This window comes from Chlorocebus sabaeus, chromosome 5 (genome assembly GCF_047675955.1).
Source record: "Chlorocebus sabaeus isolate Y175 chromosome 5, mChlSab1.0.hap1, whole genome shotgun sequence".
In the NCBI taxonomy this organism is placed as follows: Eukaryota; Metazoa; Chordata; class Mammalia; order Primates; family Cercopithecidae; genus Chlorocebus; species Chlorocebus sabaeus.
In genome coordinates, this window is record NC_132908.1 from 19,818,127 (window position 1) to 19,836,966 (window position 18,840).

General features: G+C 38.7%; 1 protein-coding gene across 1 annotated transcript in view; it reads left to right on the plus strand.

The window, feature by feature from the left end:
• Positions 1–18,221, plus strand: part of UQCRC2 (ubiquinol-cytochrome c reductase core protein 2) — a 30,350-nt gene extending 12,129 nt beyond the window's left edge. Inside the window, exons 7-14 of the mRNA XM_007987629.3 lie at positions 216–313; positions 3,456–3,513; positions 6,362–6,457; positions 6,760–6,959; positions 8,715–8,795; positions 10,998–11,074; positions 15,433–15,586; positions 17,950–18,221. Coding sequence (XP_007985820.3) covers positions 216–313; positions 3,456–3,513; positions 6,362–6,457; positions 6,760–6,959; positions 8,715–8,795; positions 10,998–11,074; positions 15,433–15,586; positions 17,950–18,033 — 848 coding nt within the window. The 3' untranslated portion in view covers positions 18,034–18,221. The remainder of the gene's footprint in view (positions 1–215; positions 314–3,455; positions 3,514–6,361; positions 6,458–6,759; positions 6,960–8,714; positions 8,796–10,997; positions 11,075–15,432; positions 15,587–17,949) is intronic.
• Positions 18,222–18,840: the final 619 nt, after the last annotated feature.

An 18,840-nucleotide genomic window follows, 5' to 3' on the forward strand; every position in this document is an offset into this window, starting at 1 on the left:
TAGAAGCTGCTGCCATGTAATCCCTTTTTTTCCTTAGCACATTCTACTGACAGAAACTGGCAGTTACTAGAGGTTAAATAATAATAATTTTAAGTCCTCTTAACATATGAATGCCAGAAGATGACCAAATTTGTATAGGCTTGTTGCTTTCTAGGTTTTAAAAACGTCTTTACTGAAAGTGCATTTCCCTAAATGCTGCTTCACTTATCTCACAGATGTCATTGAAAATTTGCATGCAGCAGCTTACCGGAATGCCTTGGCTAATCCCTTGTACTGTCCTGACTATAGGATTGGAAAAGTGACATCAGAGGAGGTACCAATAAAACATATTTTGAAATGTACTTGTTTTTCACATTAAATTGAACATCTACCATTTCAGGTTTGTTGGTTAATTTTTCTTTTTATCTTCTAACTTTAAGAAATTCAATGTGCTTGCTTTTTCATCTGCCTGCTTTTTAACTAAAATTTTATCTGAGCAATTCTTGTATATCCTTTAAGAAATGTTTTTATAAAAAAAAAAAGAAATGTTTTCATGACTAAAGGGACATGATCATTAAAAAGTAAAATCAGGCAAAATGAAGGAAAAGAAAACATCTCACATACCTAAAGGCACTCAATGTTAATACTTGGTATATTTTCTTCTAAACCCTTTTCTGTGTGTATGTATCTTTTTTGTTTGTTTGTTTTAAATATGGGGTCTCGCTGTGTTGCCTAGGCTGGTCTTGAACTCTTAGGCTGAAGCAGTCCTCCTGCCTCTGCCTCTCAAAGTGCTGGGATTATAGGCATGAGCCATTGCACCCAGCCTGTGTATCTTTTTTAAACAGTATTTAAATGTTTAAGTAGCATAATAGGGGCTGGGCCCAGTGGTTCACCCCTGTAATCTCAGCACTTTGGGAGGCCGAGGCAGAAGGATCACTTGAGGCCAGGAGTTCAAGACCAGCCTGGGCAACATAGCAAGACCCTGTCTCAAAAAAAAAAAAAAAAGTGTGTGTATACATACATATATATAAAATAGGTCCTTTGACTAAAACTCTTTGGTCTCTCTGAATTCGTAAATAAGACTTGAGCCCACTTCCTTAGCTCCCGTTCCATCCTCGCTCGCTCATTCACGTTCTTTGGCACACCAGCCTCCCTTTGCTGGCTATTGGGGTTTGTCACATGCCACAGCCATATGTGCATCTTAGAACTTTGTTTCCAAAACATGAAACATTGAATGCTAAATCTACAAGTATAGGTATGTGCATATAATCTTCATTTCCTATTCCTACCACCTGGACCCAAAAACAAATTTTATCAAAAGACATTAAGAGAAAAATTTGGAATTATCAACACCTTCAAAGTATATCTGACTGAAAAATTTAAGGTTTTTATTCTCGTTTCGTCCCTAGTTAGCTGTTACAGAAAACTAAACTGTATCCCTTCTCTTTTTGACTTATCAATTAATAATTTGATGCCTTCCGTTCATATGGCACTTTTATTTAGAAATTTTAACTTATATCATCCAACTTGAACAGGCAGCAGTTTTTCATAAGATTGGACTCTAATGTTTTGAAATTTTTTAGAAATCAAATTCACCCTCATGAAGATGTGTCATTAAGATAGCTAAAAGAGTAGCATAGCAAAGGTTTATCCACAAGAATAGCTATTGTAATATTGTTTTATAATTGTGAAAAATTAGAAACAAGTTAATATCCAGCATTAGGGAACTAGTTAAATAACTTATAGAATGGAACAGTATTCAACCATTCAAAAATATTAGTTGATACATAAAACTTACAGCATATTGTCACATAAAGGCAATTTACTATTTAGGACATCCCAAAAGGTCCCATTTTTTTTTTTAACAAAAGGTATGTATGTATGCATTGTAGACAAATACCAAGATGTTAACTGTGATAACTTGGTTATCTCAAAGTTAATAGTATTTTTTAAATGTGTCCCTAGGCTAAAGGAAACTCTAAAGAAATTGGCGCTAGAATACTTTGAACAATGGCAGCATCAATAGAAAAACATCAATAGAAAAAGCATATGACTTTCCAAGGTGACTCTATAGATATAGACACCATTCATTGTAGGGCATGGATTATGATAAATTAATTAAAAGTTCAGTTTCATTACTTTAGCCCAGTGATTCTCAAACGTTATCACTTTCCTTCCTGAGGAGCCTTTCCAGCCATTTTTTTCTAAACCTCTTACTTTTAATACCACAGATACAGTTTATGTACTATATATTTGTACTTTATACATAAAAGTAGTGAGTTTTTTTTTCTTAGTTACCCCAAACCAATTTTCACCCATCTGGAAGGGATAGCATTTATGTTGAAAGTACATGTTTTAGCCCTACTTTTGTATATTAAGCCTAAGGTGATAGTATAAACCAGTGATTACCAAGTCTCGCCAATCTTCAGATCGCCTGAGTGTTTGATTGGATGGATGGGTAGTTCATTGGTTTTAAATAAGAATTCTAGGATTCCACATTTAATATTCTGTATCAGTCTGTAGGGTAAGTCCTAAGAATGGGGGACAATGACCATTTTTGTTTTTCAAGCTCTCTGAGTAATTCTGTGATCATACAGTTTGGACACCCTGGTATAGACAATGACTTCATGGTCAGAAAAGCTTTGTAGAGATTGGCTTCAAAGATGGACGAGAAGGGTGTTGTGGTAAAACTCTGTTAGCCCTGTTATAGAATGTTAATAGTGCTCCATTACTACCTATATAAACACAAAAGAAACCTGATACACTACGTAAGCTACATTATAATAAAAATTATAGTCCATTTTTTCAAGTTTAGGCCAGTGTATGCTCTAATTTCTTTTTATTCCTTTTTTTTTTTTTTTTTTTTTTTTTTTGAGACAAGAGTCTTGCTCTGTCACCCAGGCTGGAGTGCAGTGGCACGATCTCAGCTCACTGCAACCTCTGCCTCCTGGGTTCAAACAATTCTCGTACCTCAAACCACCCAAGTAGCTGGGATTACAGGCATACACCCCCAGGCCTGGCTCATTTTTGCGTTTTTAGTAGAGTCAGGATTTCAGGGTGTTGCCCGGGCTGGTCTCAAATTCGTGGCCTCAAATGATCTGCCAGCGTTGGCCTCCCAGAGTGCTGGGATTACAGGCATGAGCTACTGCACCTAGCCTCTTTTTATTCCTTTTATAAATAACAGCTTTATTGAGATGTAATTCACCATACTATACAACCTATTTAAAGTGCACACAATTCAGTGGTTTTCATTATATTCACAGAGTTGTGCAACCATGACCACAATTAGGTTCTAGTTCTTTTAAACAATGGTTTTTATAATAAAATCCCAGGGTAATTAACCTCAGAACCATGTAGTTTATTACAGCAGCTATTTATATAAGGCTAAGGATTTTCTTCCAAACTGTACTTTTATGTTTTTACAGCTTTTTGTATTTATGCTAATATAACCTAATAAGTGTTTTTAACTTCCCCAGTTACATTACTTTGTTCAGAACCATTTCACAAGTGCAAGAATGGCTTTGATTGGACTTGGTAAGTTGAGTATTGCCTGCCTATCAGTTTGCTTCCTTAAGAGCAATTCCTTAAACTAATTACGTGAACATAGGATTGAACAAAATTTGAAAACTTCAGCCTTCTATTTATGTCAGACAGGCAATATATCATAGCATTTTAATTGCTAGTCATTTGTTTTGGAAAGCAGAATCCAGCATTTAAATTTGTAAACCTCTGGCTTTAAATTCTTTACAGTATTTGTAAAACCTGTGACAAAGGTGAATTTCTCAAAGCAAAGAGCTTTTACAGACTGTTTTTTAAAAGGAAGTACAGCTTACTAGAAAAACAGGCAAAGGGCACGAGCAGACAGTTCATGGGAGAAATATGTTTGTATATGTGTAGCCAACTATCTTTGTTTTAAATGATCAGCCTCACCAATAATTAAGAAAATTTTAATCTGTGATATTGGCAAAATTAAAAGATAAATTAAAATTTAAATTAAAATTAAAAATTAAAAGACACTGCCCAGAGTTAACCAGAGTATGGAGAAGTAGGCACTCTCACAAATTGTTAGTAGGAATATAAACTAGTACATTTTGGGAGATCTTTTTGAATATATCTGTTAAAATTCTAGGCTGGGGATGGTGGCTCATGCCTGTAATCCTAGCACTTTGGGAGACTAAGATGGGCAGATCACCTGAGGTCAGGAGTTCAAGACCAGCCTGGCCAACCTGGTGAAAACCCTGTCTCTACTAAAAACAGAAAAATTAGTCAGGCGTGGTGATTCAAGCCTGTAATCCCAGCTGTCAGGGGGCTGAGGAGGAGAATCGCTTGAACCCGGGAGGCAGTAATTTCAGTGAGCCAATATCGTGCCACTGCACTCCAGCATGGGCGACAGAGCGAGACTCTGTCTGAAAAAAATAAAACTCTAATTATACTCGTAGACCCAGTGACTTTTAAGAATTTGTCTTACAAAAACATTAGGTCAAGTTTACAAAATAGTTGCGTGAGAATATAATTTGTAATATTTTTTGTTTTGTTTTGCAAATAACAGCTTAAGATATTATTTACATGCCATAAAATTCACCCTGTTGAAGTGTATAGTTCTGTGGTTTTTAATAAATTAGCTATTACCGCTACCTAATTTCACGGTGTGTTCATCATCTCCCCCAGAAGCCCCATACCCATTAGCAGTCACTCCCCATTCTCATCTTCTCCCTGCCTGTGGCATCCACTAATGTACTTTTTTTTTTTTTTTTTAAGAGATGGAGGTCTCATTCTTTTGCCCAAGCTGGAGCACAGTGGCACAATCATAGCTCACTTGAACTCCTAGGCTCAGGTGATCCTCCGACCTCAGCCTCCTAAGTAGCAATAATCTATTTTGTCTCTTTAGATTTGACTATTCTGGATATTTCATATAAATAGAATCACACAGTATGTGGCCTTTTGTAACTGGCTTTTCTTACTTAGCATAATGTTTTCAAGGTCAATCCATATTGGAGCATGTGTCAATGTCTCATTCCCTGTCATGGCTCAAGAATACTCCATTACCACATTTTGTTTCTTCATTCATTGGCATTTGGGTTGTTTCCACCTTTTGGCTGTCGTAAATATAAACATTCATGTGTACATTTTTCTTAGGACACCTGTTTTTAGTTCTTTTGGTTATGTCTCAGAATAGAATCGCCAGGACATATGGTAACTCTGTTTAACCATTTGGGGAACTGCCAGACTGGTTTCCAAAGTAGCTGCTCCATTGTACATTCCCACCAGTAATGCACAAAGGTTTCAATTTCTCCACATCCTTACCAACACTTATTGTCTGTCTTTCTGACTATGACCATCCTACTGGGTGGGAAGTGGTCGTTGTGGTTTTGGTTTGTATTTCCCTAATGACAAATGACATTGAACATATTTTCATGTGCTTTTTGTCCATTTGTATAACTTATTTGTTTTTTGGGCTTTTGAGACAGAGGCTTTCTCTGTCGCCCAGGCTGGAGTGCAATGGCGCAATCTTAGCTCACTGCCACCTCCACTTCCCAGGTTCAAGCAATTCTCCGGCCTCAGCCTCCCAAGTACCTGGGATTACAGGTGCACACCACCATTCCTGGCTAATTTTTGTAATTTTAGTAGAGATGGAGTTTCACCATGTTGGCTGGGCTGGTCTCGAACTCCTGAGCTCAGGTGATCCTCCTGCCTCGGCTTCCCAAACTGTTGGGATTACAGGTGTGAGCCCCCGTACCCAGTCAACTTTGGAGAAATGTCTATTCAAGTCTTGCCCATTTTTTAATTGGGTTTTTTTCCTTAATTATTGAGTTGTAAAGGTTCTTTATATGTTTTGGATACTCAAGCTGTTAGCAGATATATTATCTGCAAATATTTTCCTGCATTTCATGGGTCCTTTTTTTACTTTCTTGATATAGTGTTCTTTGATGGACAATGCAATGTTGTTTTAAGAGCTAACTATTAAAAACATGCTAACGTCCATCAGGAGGGGACTAATCAAATAAATGGTGGTACAGCCATAGAAAGGGATTCTTTATAACCATTAAATATTTGATGTAGACTAAACACTTAGAAATTTTTAAATTATGAAAGATCAGTTAGAAACAATATCAGTAGAATGATACCATTTTAGAAATAAATTGAGGATAATATTAACTACACAGAAAAAAATTCTAGATGAATAGTAATACTAAGTATATAGTAAATAGTTTAGTAATAGTAAACTGGGTATCTCTGGGAGAGTGGCATTATGGCAAGAAGACTTACTTATTTCTGTAATGTTCAGATTTTACAATCGTATTTTTAAAACAAAGAAAAAATATTTTATGATTGTGTTTTAGTAATTCTGGTTCTAGCTTTGTTTTTGCTTTTGTTGAAACAGGTGTGAGTCATCCTGTTCTAAAGCAAGTTGCTGAACAGTTTCTCAACATGAGGGGTGGGTTTGGTTTATCTGGTGTGAAGGCCAAATACCGTGGAGGTAAGCATTTCCTTCTATTAGGGTTAATTTATCAGAAGGGCGTTTCCCCACTAGAATAGCATGTCCAGGTGGAATAGGCCTGAATATTTACTATTCAACAGTCTCGGCATAGAATCGGATGACTTGGATGTTGTATTTTAAGCATATGTTTTGTGTGTGTTTAGGGACAGGATGGTATGGGGAAAGCACTGAGCCACAGAAAAGACTCGTGGGTTAATACTGTATTGTAGGAAATAGTGAAGAATGAAACCAATGGTGAACAAGCCATTTTCTTCTTCCCTCTATCCTTAACCTGGCCCCAGGTGAAATCCGAGAACAGAATGGAGACAGTCTTGTCCATGCTGCTCTTGTAGCAGAAAGTGCTGTCGCGGGAAGTGCAGAGGCAAATGCATTTAGTGTTCTTCAGCATGTCCTCGGTGCTGGGCCACATATCAAGAGGGGCAGCAACACCACCAGCCATCTGTACCAGGCTGTTGCCAAGGCAACTCAGCAGCCATTTGATGTGAGTCTGAACAGTTGGTGTCTCTCCTTTTGCTTTCAAGGGCTCAGTATTTAAGATGTAATTCTGATAATCTATTCTTAAAAAGTAAGACAAACACACAGAAAATCTTTGTACAATTAAAGAGAGAGCCAGGCTTGATTTCAGTATATTTGAGGGTCTATCAAACACTCACTCACTTTTCTACTTTGTCTATTACTTGTCATTAATCATATAGAAAGAGGAATTGAATGCTTAGAAATGAAGGGAATCCAGACATCCGTTCCCTTTAGAATAAAGTTGTAGATATTAAACTTTCCCCTGGATTCTAACTAGTCTTTTTTTCTAGATTTTCTTCTGTCCCCTTCTGTTCTTATGGCTACTTCCTGAATCTTACTATTCTTTGTTTTCCAACCAAGTGGACAAGATGAATACCAAGAAATTGTTTACAGACTCATTCCTTCAGCTTGAGATTAAATTTAAAAAGGAAAATGAGAAGCTGGGCACAGTGGCTTGCGACTAAAATCCCAGCACTTTGAGAGGCTGAGGTGGGCAGATCACTTGAGGTCAGGAGTTCGAGACTAGCCTGGCCAACATGGTGAAACCCCCATCTCTCCTAATCCAATGAAGTAATTTAATAGAAATTCCTAGTTCAGAACTTGGCCAGAAATTTAGAGTATAAATAGGATGGCCTCAGAATTACAATTAAAGAAACTGAAGTCCAAGCCAGGCGTGGTGGGTCACACCTGTAATCCCAGCACTTTGGGAGGCCGAGATGGGCGGATCACGAGGTCGGGAGATCGAGACCATCCTGGCGAAAACGGTGAAACCCCGTCTTTACTAAAAATACAGAAATTAGCTGGGCATGGTGGCACGCGCCTATAGTCCCAGCTACTTGGGAGGCTGAGGCAGAAGAATTGCTTGAACCCAGGAGGTAGAGGTTTCAGTGAGCCGAGATCGTGCCACTGCACTCCAGCCTAGGCGACAGAGCGAGACTCTGTCTCAAAAAAAAACAAGGAAAAGAAATTGAAGTCCATTCTTATGCTTTACATGGACTGAGCCAATGGTTCTCCAAGTTTAATGTACATAAGAATCACCTGGAACACTTGTTAAAAATCTGGGCTCCCAGGCTACATCCATAGGGACCTGAGTCAGTAAGTCCATTTCAGGAATCTGAAAGTTTGTATTTTTAATAAGAACTCAGGTAATTTTCACATAAATGGTCCACATAAGCACTGTAAATCGAGTTCACCCTAGAAAGCTAAAAGCTCTGCTCAAACTAGACAGCAATATCCCTGTTATTCAGAGGCTAAACTCTTGATACCTTGGACATCTGGATAATGACCACTAAGCAGAAATTTTTCTCTAACTTTTTGACTTGAGTGTATAAGAGAAATAAAAGTAAATTGGTGAAAAAGTCCCTACCAGCAGCAGAGAGAAGAAACCAGGTCTGCCTGATGGCAAAGTCCATCTATATTATAATAATAATGTTTGCGGATTAGTGTTTGCATTAACCTTTAATCATCTAAAGAGGGTTAGAAAATACCCAGCATAAAGGAAAGGGAGCAGTCATTTTAGAAATATTTAAATGAAAAAACAAAGCCGTGATAGTTCTGAAAGATACAGAATACTTTAGTTCTTGACAGAACTGGTTAAGTAAAATATTAATCTATTTTGTTTATACTGTGAAGGGCCAAGTTTTTTCTAGGCAGACTTAAAGAAATCGTGCCCTGTTTTACCTGGCAGAATATTATACAGTAAAGTCTCATTATCTTTCAGGTTTCCGCATTTAATGCCAATTACTCAGATTCTGGACTGTTCGGGATTTATACTATTTCCCAGGCCACAGCTGCTGGAGATGTAAGTTGCATACTCACCAAACTTCTTTCATGAACAAGTTATTTTCCCCCCCCGGCCACGAACATGTTTTCAGTTAAAATATGGAGTGTTTGAATGCAATGCAGTGACTTATCAGAGCTCTGTATAGTATGATATCATTGAAGCATTATCTGCTATAGGGAAATTTACACATGTATACTAATGCTTCCAGGAAAGAGGAGAGAATTGCCTACTTGAAATTTTGGTTCTGGTTGGACAAGTTGCATTGAGTTGGCTCTGAAACATCTAAATTGAGAAACCAGGAGAGGGGAATGCCAAGATGTTTATTTGCAAGTCTTCAGTATAGAGATTGTGTAGAAATCAGGGATATGTATGAATGATTGTAGGAAAAGAAAACTAAAGCTCAGTTTCTGAGAAAGAACATCATTTAAGGAGCAAGTGGCTAAGAAAAATGGCCCAGGTAAACGGAAAGAAAAAGAGAAGCTGTTCTATTTGAAGGCTAGGAAAGAGAGAATGTTTAACACCATTTTGACCCACAGTGAAATAACATTCATTACCACTGAGAAGTCTGGTAGTTTCAGCAAACTAGGACATCATGGGTGATCTTAACAGTTTTGACTAGAGTAGTGAAAACTGGCTAAAATGTGTAGTGATTAAGGAATGAATGACAAGTAAGAAATGAGAGGTTGGTGTGGGCTAGTGGAGCTTAGACATTCAAGGAGCAGGCTGTTTTAGGAGAGTTTACACAGAGATTAAGTTGAAAGAGACATTCATACTGAACAAAAAGATCAGAGCAGATAGCGGAGACAGAAAATTATAAATGGCTCAAGTCTGAGAAAGGAATATGTGGGATCCAGCACAAAAGTGGACTGTTTAGCCTTATAGACAGGCTAATATTGGAAGATATTGGGAATATGGGGAAGTAACGCCTCAGTGAGACAGGAGGCTAAGTCATGTTTTGACAGAGAAGGGAGGAAAGTTTAAAGAAAGTAGTGAAGTTTGGGACAAATAGTGAGGTACACAAAAAGTGGGTATTCGCTGTAGTATAGGTGTATCCTTGAAATCAGTGACCACAAATTCACAGTACAGTGAGTCAGCACTGTCATGTAATTTTTCCTCCGTTGCATTCACAAGCCTAATGGAGAAATGGAGGAGTTAGGTATTAGGGTTAATCCCAGGTTGGAATCCTGCAAAGTGGGCAGGTCAGAAGTATGAGGATATGGCAAGGGAGCTGGGAGCATTGGAGCATTGGTAAGAGTGATTAAAAGGATGATTCAGGGATCTAGGCTCAATAGAGAAGTGAAGCCAGAGGGGGCCTGATAAATTGAAAGACTGGACAAGTCAAGGAACTAGAGATCTTGATAAAGTGGAAGAATGAGGATAGTGAAATTAAAGACTGAGGTCCGGGTCTTAGAATTGAGGACTTCAGAGGTATGCAAATCTAGGCTATGATCAGGTCTGGGGTGTGGCTATGAAAATGGGCAGCAAAAATGAAGGGGAAACAGAGGTCCTAGAATTTAGGTGATCAGAGGGAAAAATAAGTAGCAGACTCAGCCAGCATTGGGATGGAGAAAATCATGGCCAGATGTATTTATTTATTCAACAAATATTTACCAAGTACCCACATCCCTGGAACTTTATTCTTTCTTTCTTTTTTAAATACCATGCAAGGAAGGATTCAGATTCTTTCTTGACTCTCGCTTTCAAGTATGGACAAGCCTTACAAATTGGCTGTGTATGGATTATTACTCTCTTCTTAGTGAGTAGTAAGAGATAGCAGTATTAATGGCATGACGCTGCAAGAGTCTGGAGAAGTTTTAAAGGTGCTTATTCTTTATGGGTGATTAGAAATCCATGTGTTTGGCCGGGTGTGGTGGCTCACACCTATAATCCCAACACTTTGGGAGGTTGAGGTGGGAGGATCACTTGAGCCCACACATCTCTACAAAAAAAAAACTAAAAAATTAGCCAGGCCTGGTAGCATGCACCTGTAGTCCCAGCTTCTTGGGAGGCTGGGGCAGAAGGATTGTGTACAAACAGCTGCCTTATGAACATAGGAAGAATAAGGAACCCATAATGATGACAGCATTCCACGTGGACACTGTGCTGTTTGTCTGGAGCTAACCTTCCATCTGTGTTTTTGCCTCAGTAAAGAAGCATGTCAGTGCTGCAGGAGACTCTGGTACTGTCCACAGATGACCAACTTTTACTTATCTGTCCTAGGTAATCAAGGCTGCGTATAATCAAGTCAAAACAATAGCTCAAGGAAACCTTTCCAACACAGATGTCCAAGCTGCCAAGTAAGTCTCAGTATTAACTGTGTTTTATGTTTTTGTTATTTGAAAGTTGTATTCTTTTCAGATTATAACAATATTACAATATTTGCTCATAAGGACTGAGAAGCACAAAAAGCATAAAAAGAGAAACATCCCCATATCCCACCACCTAAAGATACAATTGTTAACATTTTGACCAGGCACAGTGACTCACGCCTATAATCCCAGCACTTTCGGCGGCCAAGGCAGGTGGTTCATTTGAGACCAGGAGTTTGAGACCAGTCTGGGCAACATAGCAAGACCTTGTCTCCACAAAAATTAGAGAATAATTGTTAACATTTTTCTTAGTTTATTGATCACACATTTTTAAACATAATTGTTAATATTGTATGGATAGATGCTGCTTGACTTACACTGGGGTTACATCCTGAGAAATCCATAAATCAAAAACGCATTTAATACCCTGATAAACCAGTCATATAGCCAAACAATCATAAGTTAAACCATCGTAAGTTAGGACCATCTGTATACTTTTTTATCCTATTTAAATAGCATCCTTATTATAGAAGTCTGAAAATTACAAATAAAAGAGAAAAATAATCTGATTCCCTACCAATGATTCTATGTTTTCATTGATTCAAATTACTAAAAATTTAAACAATATTCATTGGTGCGTCAAAATACACTTGTGCGTTTTCTGCAGTTATAAAGATATCTTTGGGCTTAAAATATTTTTGTATTTCATATTACTTTCTTGGTGTAGATTCCCAACTGAGTTAAGAGTTATAAACATAACGAAAGGCTCCATGTTAGAGTGCATGTATGTGTGTATATTTAAATAATGCATTTGCCCAGGTGCAGTTGCTCATACCTGTAATCCCAGGACTTTGGGAGGCTAGGGCAGGAGGATCGCTTGAGGCCAGGAGTTCAGCCAGCCTGGGTAATATGGTAAGACCCTGTCTTTACAAAAAGATATTTAAAACTAGCCAGGTGTGTTGGTGTGTGCCTGTAGCCCCAGCAACTCAGGAGGCTGAGGAAGGAGGATTGCTTGAGCCCAGGAGTTTGAGGTTGCAGTGAACTAAGATCATGCCATTGCACTCCAGCCTGGGCAACAGAGCAAGAACCTGTCTCTTAAAAAAAAAAAAAAAAAAAAAAAAGGTATCTATTTCTAAGTCACAAATCTAAAGAGATTGTACCAGTTTCTAATCACACCACCAGTATATAAGAGTTCCTATTCTACAATAGTTTCTTTCTTTATTACTGATTTATACCCAAAACAGATCTGATTTTGTTTTGTTTTATAAGAAAGACTAAAATATTTGTCTGCTTTTTGGCAATTTTTAAATCCCCACTGTCCAGATTGAAGGTGTTAACAACACTCCTAATTCATTATTAGTTCGAGGGTTTCTCTAAAAGACTTGGGACAAAGTTGGAAATCAATCTGCATTTTCATACAGCAGTTTAAGACATTTAAGTTTGACTCCATCTACTTAAGACTATTCAAAATGTGAATTTTGCAACTCCAGTGGTGGTTATGATCATTTAGTATTGCCCACAGGGGAAGTATGACAGGGTGAATTACAACCCAGGATGGAACAACTTTTTAGTCATTTCTGTTCCCATTAGTATTGTTAAGTTTTGTTATGCTGAGCACACTACAAAATTGTATCTCTTGTGTAAGTACAACACAATTTATTAAATATTGTATATATAAAACCAAGAATCAGTAGGATGCAGGGCTGCTTGACTGTACCAAAAACAAAACATGATAAGAATACATTGAAACACTGAATTTACTTAAGAAAAACCTAAGTTTTTCAAATCTAATTTATTTAAGAGAAGATATTTTCTTAATAAGTGTAACACAGTTCTTATAAGGTATGGTGATATGTAGAAAGTAGAATTTTGATTATTAATGTCAAGATATGTTTTCTGCCATTTTGATGGAGTTGATACTTTTTCTTGTAAGGTTCTTAGTCTTCCTATAGTGAAAGAGAGAAAGTGAGGTGTCATTGCTGAAGGTACACACTAATAACCTCTTGGTAGTTTATTGCAGGTAAAATCATTTTTTAATTAAGCTGACAAAGTGGTAAAATTGTAGCATTAAATTGTAATTATGTTTAAATGGAAGTCTTGCTATAGCGTGTTAAAGGATGATACTTTGAAGTTTAAATATCGACTGTCTTATCAAACACCATGTCTATAAGTAATAAGTTTCTGGGAGAATTGTGAATTGGATTTCGTTTTATTTCAAGTGGATGCTTTTGTGCCCATATTTAAGCTGCTGTTGCTTACAAGATCTGTACTGCCCTTCCCCACCTGCCTTTTCAATTATACCCTGTGCTCACTGAGACAAATCTCAGCAAGAGGCAGGAGTTGCTTCACTAATCAAAACCTCATGTTAAAATAGTTTTACCTAGATCCAAGTTCTAGTCCAAAATCAAAAAGCAATCTCTGGAGTTTATTCAGTATAGTTTTGTACTGACAGCTTTGCAAATAGTAATGTATACAGTACAGTACTTGGTGAACTGAAGAAATAGAATGGAGGCCATTAGCACTGTAAGTTGTTAGTTTGCCTGTTTACCAAAAACACGTTGAAGAGTTTTGGGGTGCTACCTTAAAATTGCCCTGTTTCACTGCATAAGAGGAACTGGCTTGACTCTACTTCACCCTTGGTGGAAACTAACAGGCCCTAAAAGAGGCAGCAACAGCTGAAGTGGATACCACAGAAATAAACAGCTGAAGTGGATACCACAGAAATAAACAGCAGAAGCTCTTTCAGACACCCCCGAAACCTGCCAAAACTCACAGGTAATACAAGTGAAATGGTAGCATAAGAAGAAAATAAACATGAGAATCTTCAAACTGTAAGCTTCGAAAGGTATCCTCTATCCAAGAAGAGAACCCAGTTCATACAAGGAAAAGGCAAAAGGAAAAGGTCAAGACTGTGACCTTTATGACACTGTGACCCCAGCCGTGGGCCAGGTGGAGTTGTCTGTGGTGACACCCCGGTTTGACAGAAGGGTCTTCAAGATCCCTGATCTGCACACTCTAGCAGCCAGAAGGTAGCTTTATAATACACACTGTCCCCAACTTGCCATAGATCACCTTACAATTTTTCAACTTGGCTACAGAGCAAAACCATTGCAATTTCAGCTTCCAGTCATGGGTCACATAACGATGGGGATACGTTATGAGAAATGTGGTGTTAGGTGGTTTCATCACTGTGTGAACCTCATGGTGTACTTACACAAATGTAGATGGTATAGTCTACTATGCACATAGGTCTGTGTTATAGTCTGTTGCTCCTAGGCTACAAACCTGTACAGCATGCACTATATACTGAATACTGTAGGCAGTTATAACACAATGGTAAGTATTTGTGCATCTAAACATAGGAAAGGTACAGTAAAATTAAGCATAAAAGATAAAAAATGTGCCAGTATAGGACATTTACCATGAATGGAGCTGGCAGGACCGAAAACTCCTGCTTTCAAGTGAGTCAGTGAGTGAGTGGTGAGTAAATGGGAAGGCCTAGGACATTAGTGTGCACTGCTGTAGACGCTAAACACTGTAAACATAGGCTACATGAAATTTATTTTTTTTTAATTGCACTACAGCATTATGTTGTCACTAAGTAATAGGAATCTTTCAGCTCCCTAATAATCTTATGGGACCCCATTATATATGTGGTCCATCATTGACCAAAAACGTCATTATGACTATACTTGAATTTGATCTTTTCCTAGGCTAGTGATATGCAGTACATGAGATAATCAATACTTTCTTATAAAATGGGCTTATGTTAGATGACTTTTGCCCAACCGCAGGCTATTGTAAGTGTTCTGAGCACATATGAGGTAGGCTGGGCCAAGCTGTGATGTTCGATACGTTAGGTGTATTAAATGCACTTTTGACTGCCATCTCAGTGGATGGCAGCCCTCTCACTGACAGCAGAGACATCTTCCTCACTGTGCCAGTGGGCAGGAAAAAGAGCATGCTGCGACTGGCCAGTGACGTGCAGAGGATCCACATTGCACAACCGGATCCAGAGGCCTTGGGAAGCATTAGGGAGCTCTCCAGCTGTCTCACTCAAATCTGTAGCAGCATATGAACCCACAAATGGAGGCCAAAGTGGGCCCTCAATTGGACACTTCGGCAACCCTGACGAGACTTATTCCCTCCAGACTTACTGTTTTAGTGTCAGGTTCCAGAGAAGGGAGTGCCGTTCTTGGGGAATTCAGGATGAGGGAGACATGCTATTACTATATCGATTAAATAAAGCTTTGATGTTCACAGCCCCTCGCCACCACCCAGAAAAAAAAAAATAATTGCCTTGCTCTGTAGCTCTGTAAAACTGACTTCTGCCTTTTATTGGACAGGAACAAGCTGAAAGCTGGATACCTAATGTCAGTGGAGTCTTCTGAGCGTTTCCTGGAAGAAGTCGGGTCGCAGGCTCTAGTTGCTGGTTCTTACGTGCCACCATCCACAGTCCTTCAGCAGATTGATTCAGTGGCTAACGCTGATGTCATAAATGTAAGTAAATGAAAACGTACGATTTAACAACATAGAACTTAATGATCCAGTTTCAGAAGGATGCATAAGCGTCCTCGGGCAGTATATGTTATTCTCATGTTTGGTGCCCATCTACTTAATATGGAGGCGGGAGGGCCCATTCCCATAAGATCTGCAACAAGCTTCCTTGTCAGCTCGAGTGTATGTATCTTCCTCCTTCAAATAAACTACCATTAGGTTAAACTCTGCTGTCAGTGAGAGTGCTGCCGTCCACTGAGATGGCAGTCAGAAGTGCATTTAATACACCTGATGTATCAAACATCAGGTTAAACTAATGGTAGTTTATCATACGGGCTTATGTTAGATGACTAGAGGTAAAGAAGAGTCAAATATTGGCAGTTTCATGTCATCCAGCCTAAATAGTGAAGTTTGCTATTTTTCCTCTTCAAGTATTTCACCATCCAGCATCTTAAGATTTTCTTTATTATTCTAAGCCTAGGACATTCTCCTGTTCTTGCAATTTTTTTTTTTTCACATATATTATTGTTCCCTACAAGATTGAGCTGTTTTGAGGGCAAGGACTATGTCATGTACTTCTTTGTGTTCCCTACTGTGCCTAACAAGCACATGACTTACAGAATTAATCCAAAGTAAGTGGGTTTTCCCCGTTTTCTACATTAAACTTACCGACTCGCCTTCTGTTGTACATGTCTCAGCCATCTTCTCACCAACAGATCTACTTTGTGTAGGGACAGTGGGGATAAGAAAAAATAAAAAACAAAAAACCAAGCTGGGTGCAGTGGCTCATGCCTGTAATCCCAGCACTTTAGAAGGCTGAGGTGGGCAGATTGCTTGAGCCCAGGAGTTCAACACCAGACTGGGCAATGTAGCAAAACCCCGTCTCTACAAAAAAGTACAAAAATTAGCTAGGCGTGGTGGCATGCGCCTGTAGTCCCAGCTACTTAGGAGGCTGAGGTCAGAAGGTGGCTTGAGCCTAGAACGCAGAGGTTACAGTGAGCCGAGATCATGCCACTGTACTCCAGGCTGGGCAACAGAGTGAGACCCTGTCTCAAATAAAAAAAGAGACAAGGCTATTTTAAGAAAGTAACCCCGACTTGATTTCACTTGGCCCCTAATCATCATTTCATACTCTTCTTTTTTTTTTTCTTCTTTTTTTGAGACGGAGTCTCGCTCTGTTGTCTAGGCTGGAGGGAGTGCAGTGGCGCTATCTCAGCTCACTGCAACCTCCGCCTCCCGGGTTCACGCGATATTCCTGCCTCAGCCTCCTGAGTAGCTGGGACTACAGGTGCCCGCCACCACGCCCAGCTAATTTTTTGTATTTTTAGTAGAGATGGGGTTTCACCGTGTTAGCCAGGATGTGCTTGATCTCCTGACCTCCTCGCCTGCCTCGGCCGCCCAAAGTGCTGGGATTACAGGTGTGAGCCACCGCACCTGACTCATTTCTTACTCTTCTAAATGACTGTCCTTATCTTATATCCCATCATTATGTGCATCCCAACCCCACTGCTGCCACCACCACCTCTCCTTCATAGTGATAAGATAAGCTGGCCTGAGAATATGGGGGCTGCTGCTCCACCTACACCTGACTCATGATACTACACTTAACCAGTCTTTGAACTTGGAAGTAGTGGCATAAAGAATCCTCTAGGGTATAAAGGTTTACTTTTAAGTTAACAATCATTGTATTTTTATTGACCCAGACTATTTGCCCTTGTAATACAAAAACAGGAAAGTATATCCCTGCCTGAAGCCACACTACTCTATTTGAGAGTGTCAGTGATGTTTTCCTTATCTCTCTTTTAACAGCTACCCTCTTACCAGAGCATTGCCCTTGCTTGGTTCATTACACATACAATGGAACATTCAGAGGAACAGCTAAGCTTTTCCCACACTGTTACAAATTAAAGCACCAGCCATCTCCTAGTTAATTTTCACAACAGCTATTATAGTAATTGCTGGCTTAGAATGTCCTATCCAAGGCCGGGTTGGTGGCTCATGCCTGTAATCCCAGCACTTTGGAAGGTCGAGGTGGGTGGATCACTTGAGGCTAGGAGTTCGAGACCAGCCTGCCCAACATGGCGAAATCCGGTCTCTACTAAAAATACAAAAATTAGCTGGGCATGGTGGTGCATGCCTGTAATCCCAAGGCATGAGGCAGAGAATTGCTTGAACCTGGGAGGCGGAGGCTGCAGTGAGCCAAGATCGTACCACTGCACTCCATGCTGGGCGACAGAGCAAGACTCCATCTCAAAAAAAAAAAAGAATGTCCTATCCATAAATTCTTAAAATGACAATAAGTTCACCTGCTTGATGACATATATTTTTATTTTTGTTAACTTTGTCTTTTGTTTGTTTCTTTAAAGGCTGCAAAGAAGTTTGTTTCTGGCCAGAAGTCGATGGCAGCAAGTGGAAATTTGGGACATACACCTTTTGTTGATGAGCTGTAATACTGACGCACACATTACGAGAGAGAGCTGAACATTCTCTCAGCCCAGAGCAACAAACACATGAAAATCAGAAATCTCTAATATAACATTTGTCTTTTTTCCAGTGAGGTAAAATAAGGCATAAATGCAGGTAATTATTCTCAGCTGACCTAAAGTCAATAAAACATTCTGCTTAGGTGTTTTTCTTACGTTTTTCTCAATGAGTTAATCAACAAGTATTTATTATGTGCTGATATTTTTGTTTTAGATGCTTTAAAGGAGACAGGAATATAATTATTGAGTATAGAAGCATTAGAAACTATTAAAATTAAGGCTAAGTGGCTATCAGTATAAATAGTGCCAGGTTACTATTGGTGGCTTTTCAGATGAAAGCAAGTTCAAAATTTGTCATTTTGGGTATCAACAGCTAAATGGTCTGGTTTTTACCCCTGTTTTGCCTTTTTTGCAATAAAATTATATGCGAAAAACGTAAATTTCCTATCAATCATATCCTATATTCCCATTAATTCATTTTTTATGTCTGAGTTATCTTCACTGACAGAGTTTTGTTTTTCGCTCATCTGCTGTCTCTCCCTTATCTGTTACTATCCTGTCTCTTCCAAGTAATTAACTCTCAATTCAACATTTACAGTAAAAGGGCTGAAAAGGGAAAAACAAAGAATTCTAATGTGAATAACTAGCCAAGGAATATGTCTCTTAGTTATTTTAATTATAGTACTTGAAGTTTACCAAAAAAAAGAGAGAAACTAAATATTTAAAGAAAAGTGTGGTGTTTACATAAAGTGACATTCTCTACTATGTTCAGAC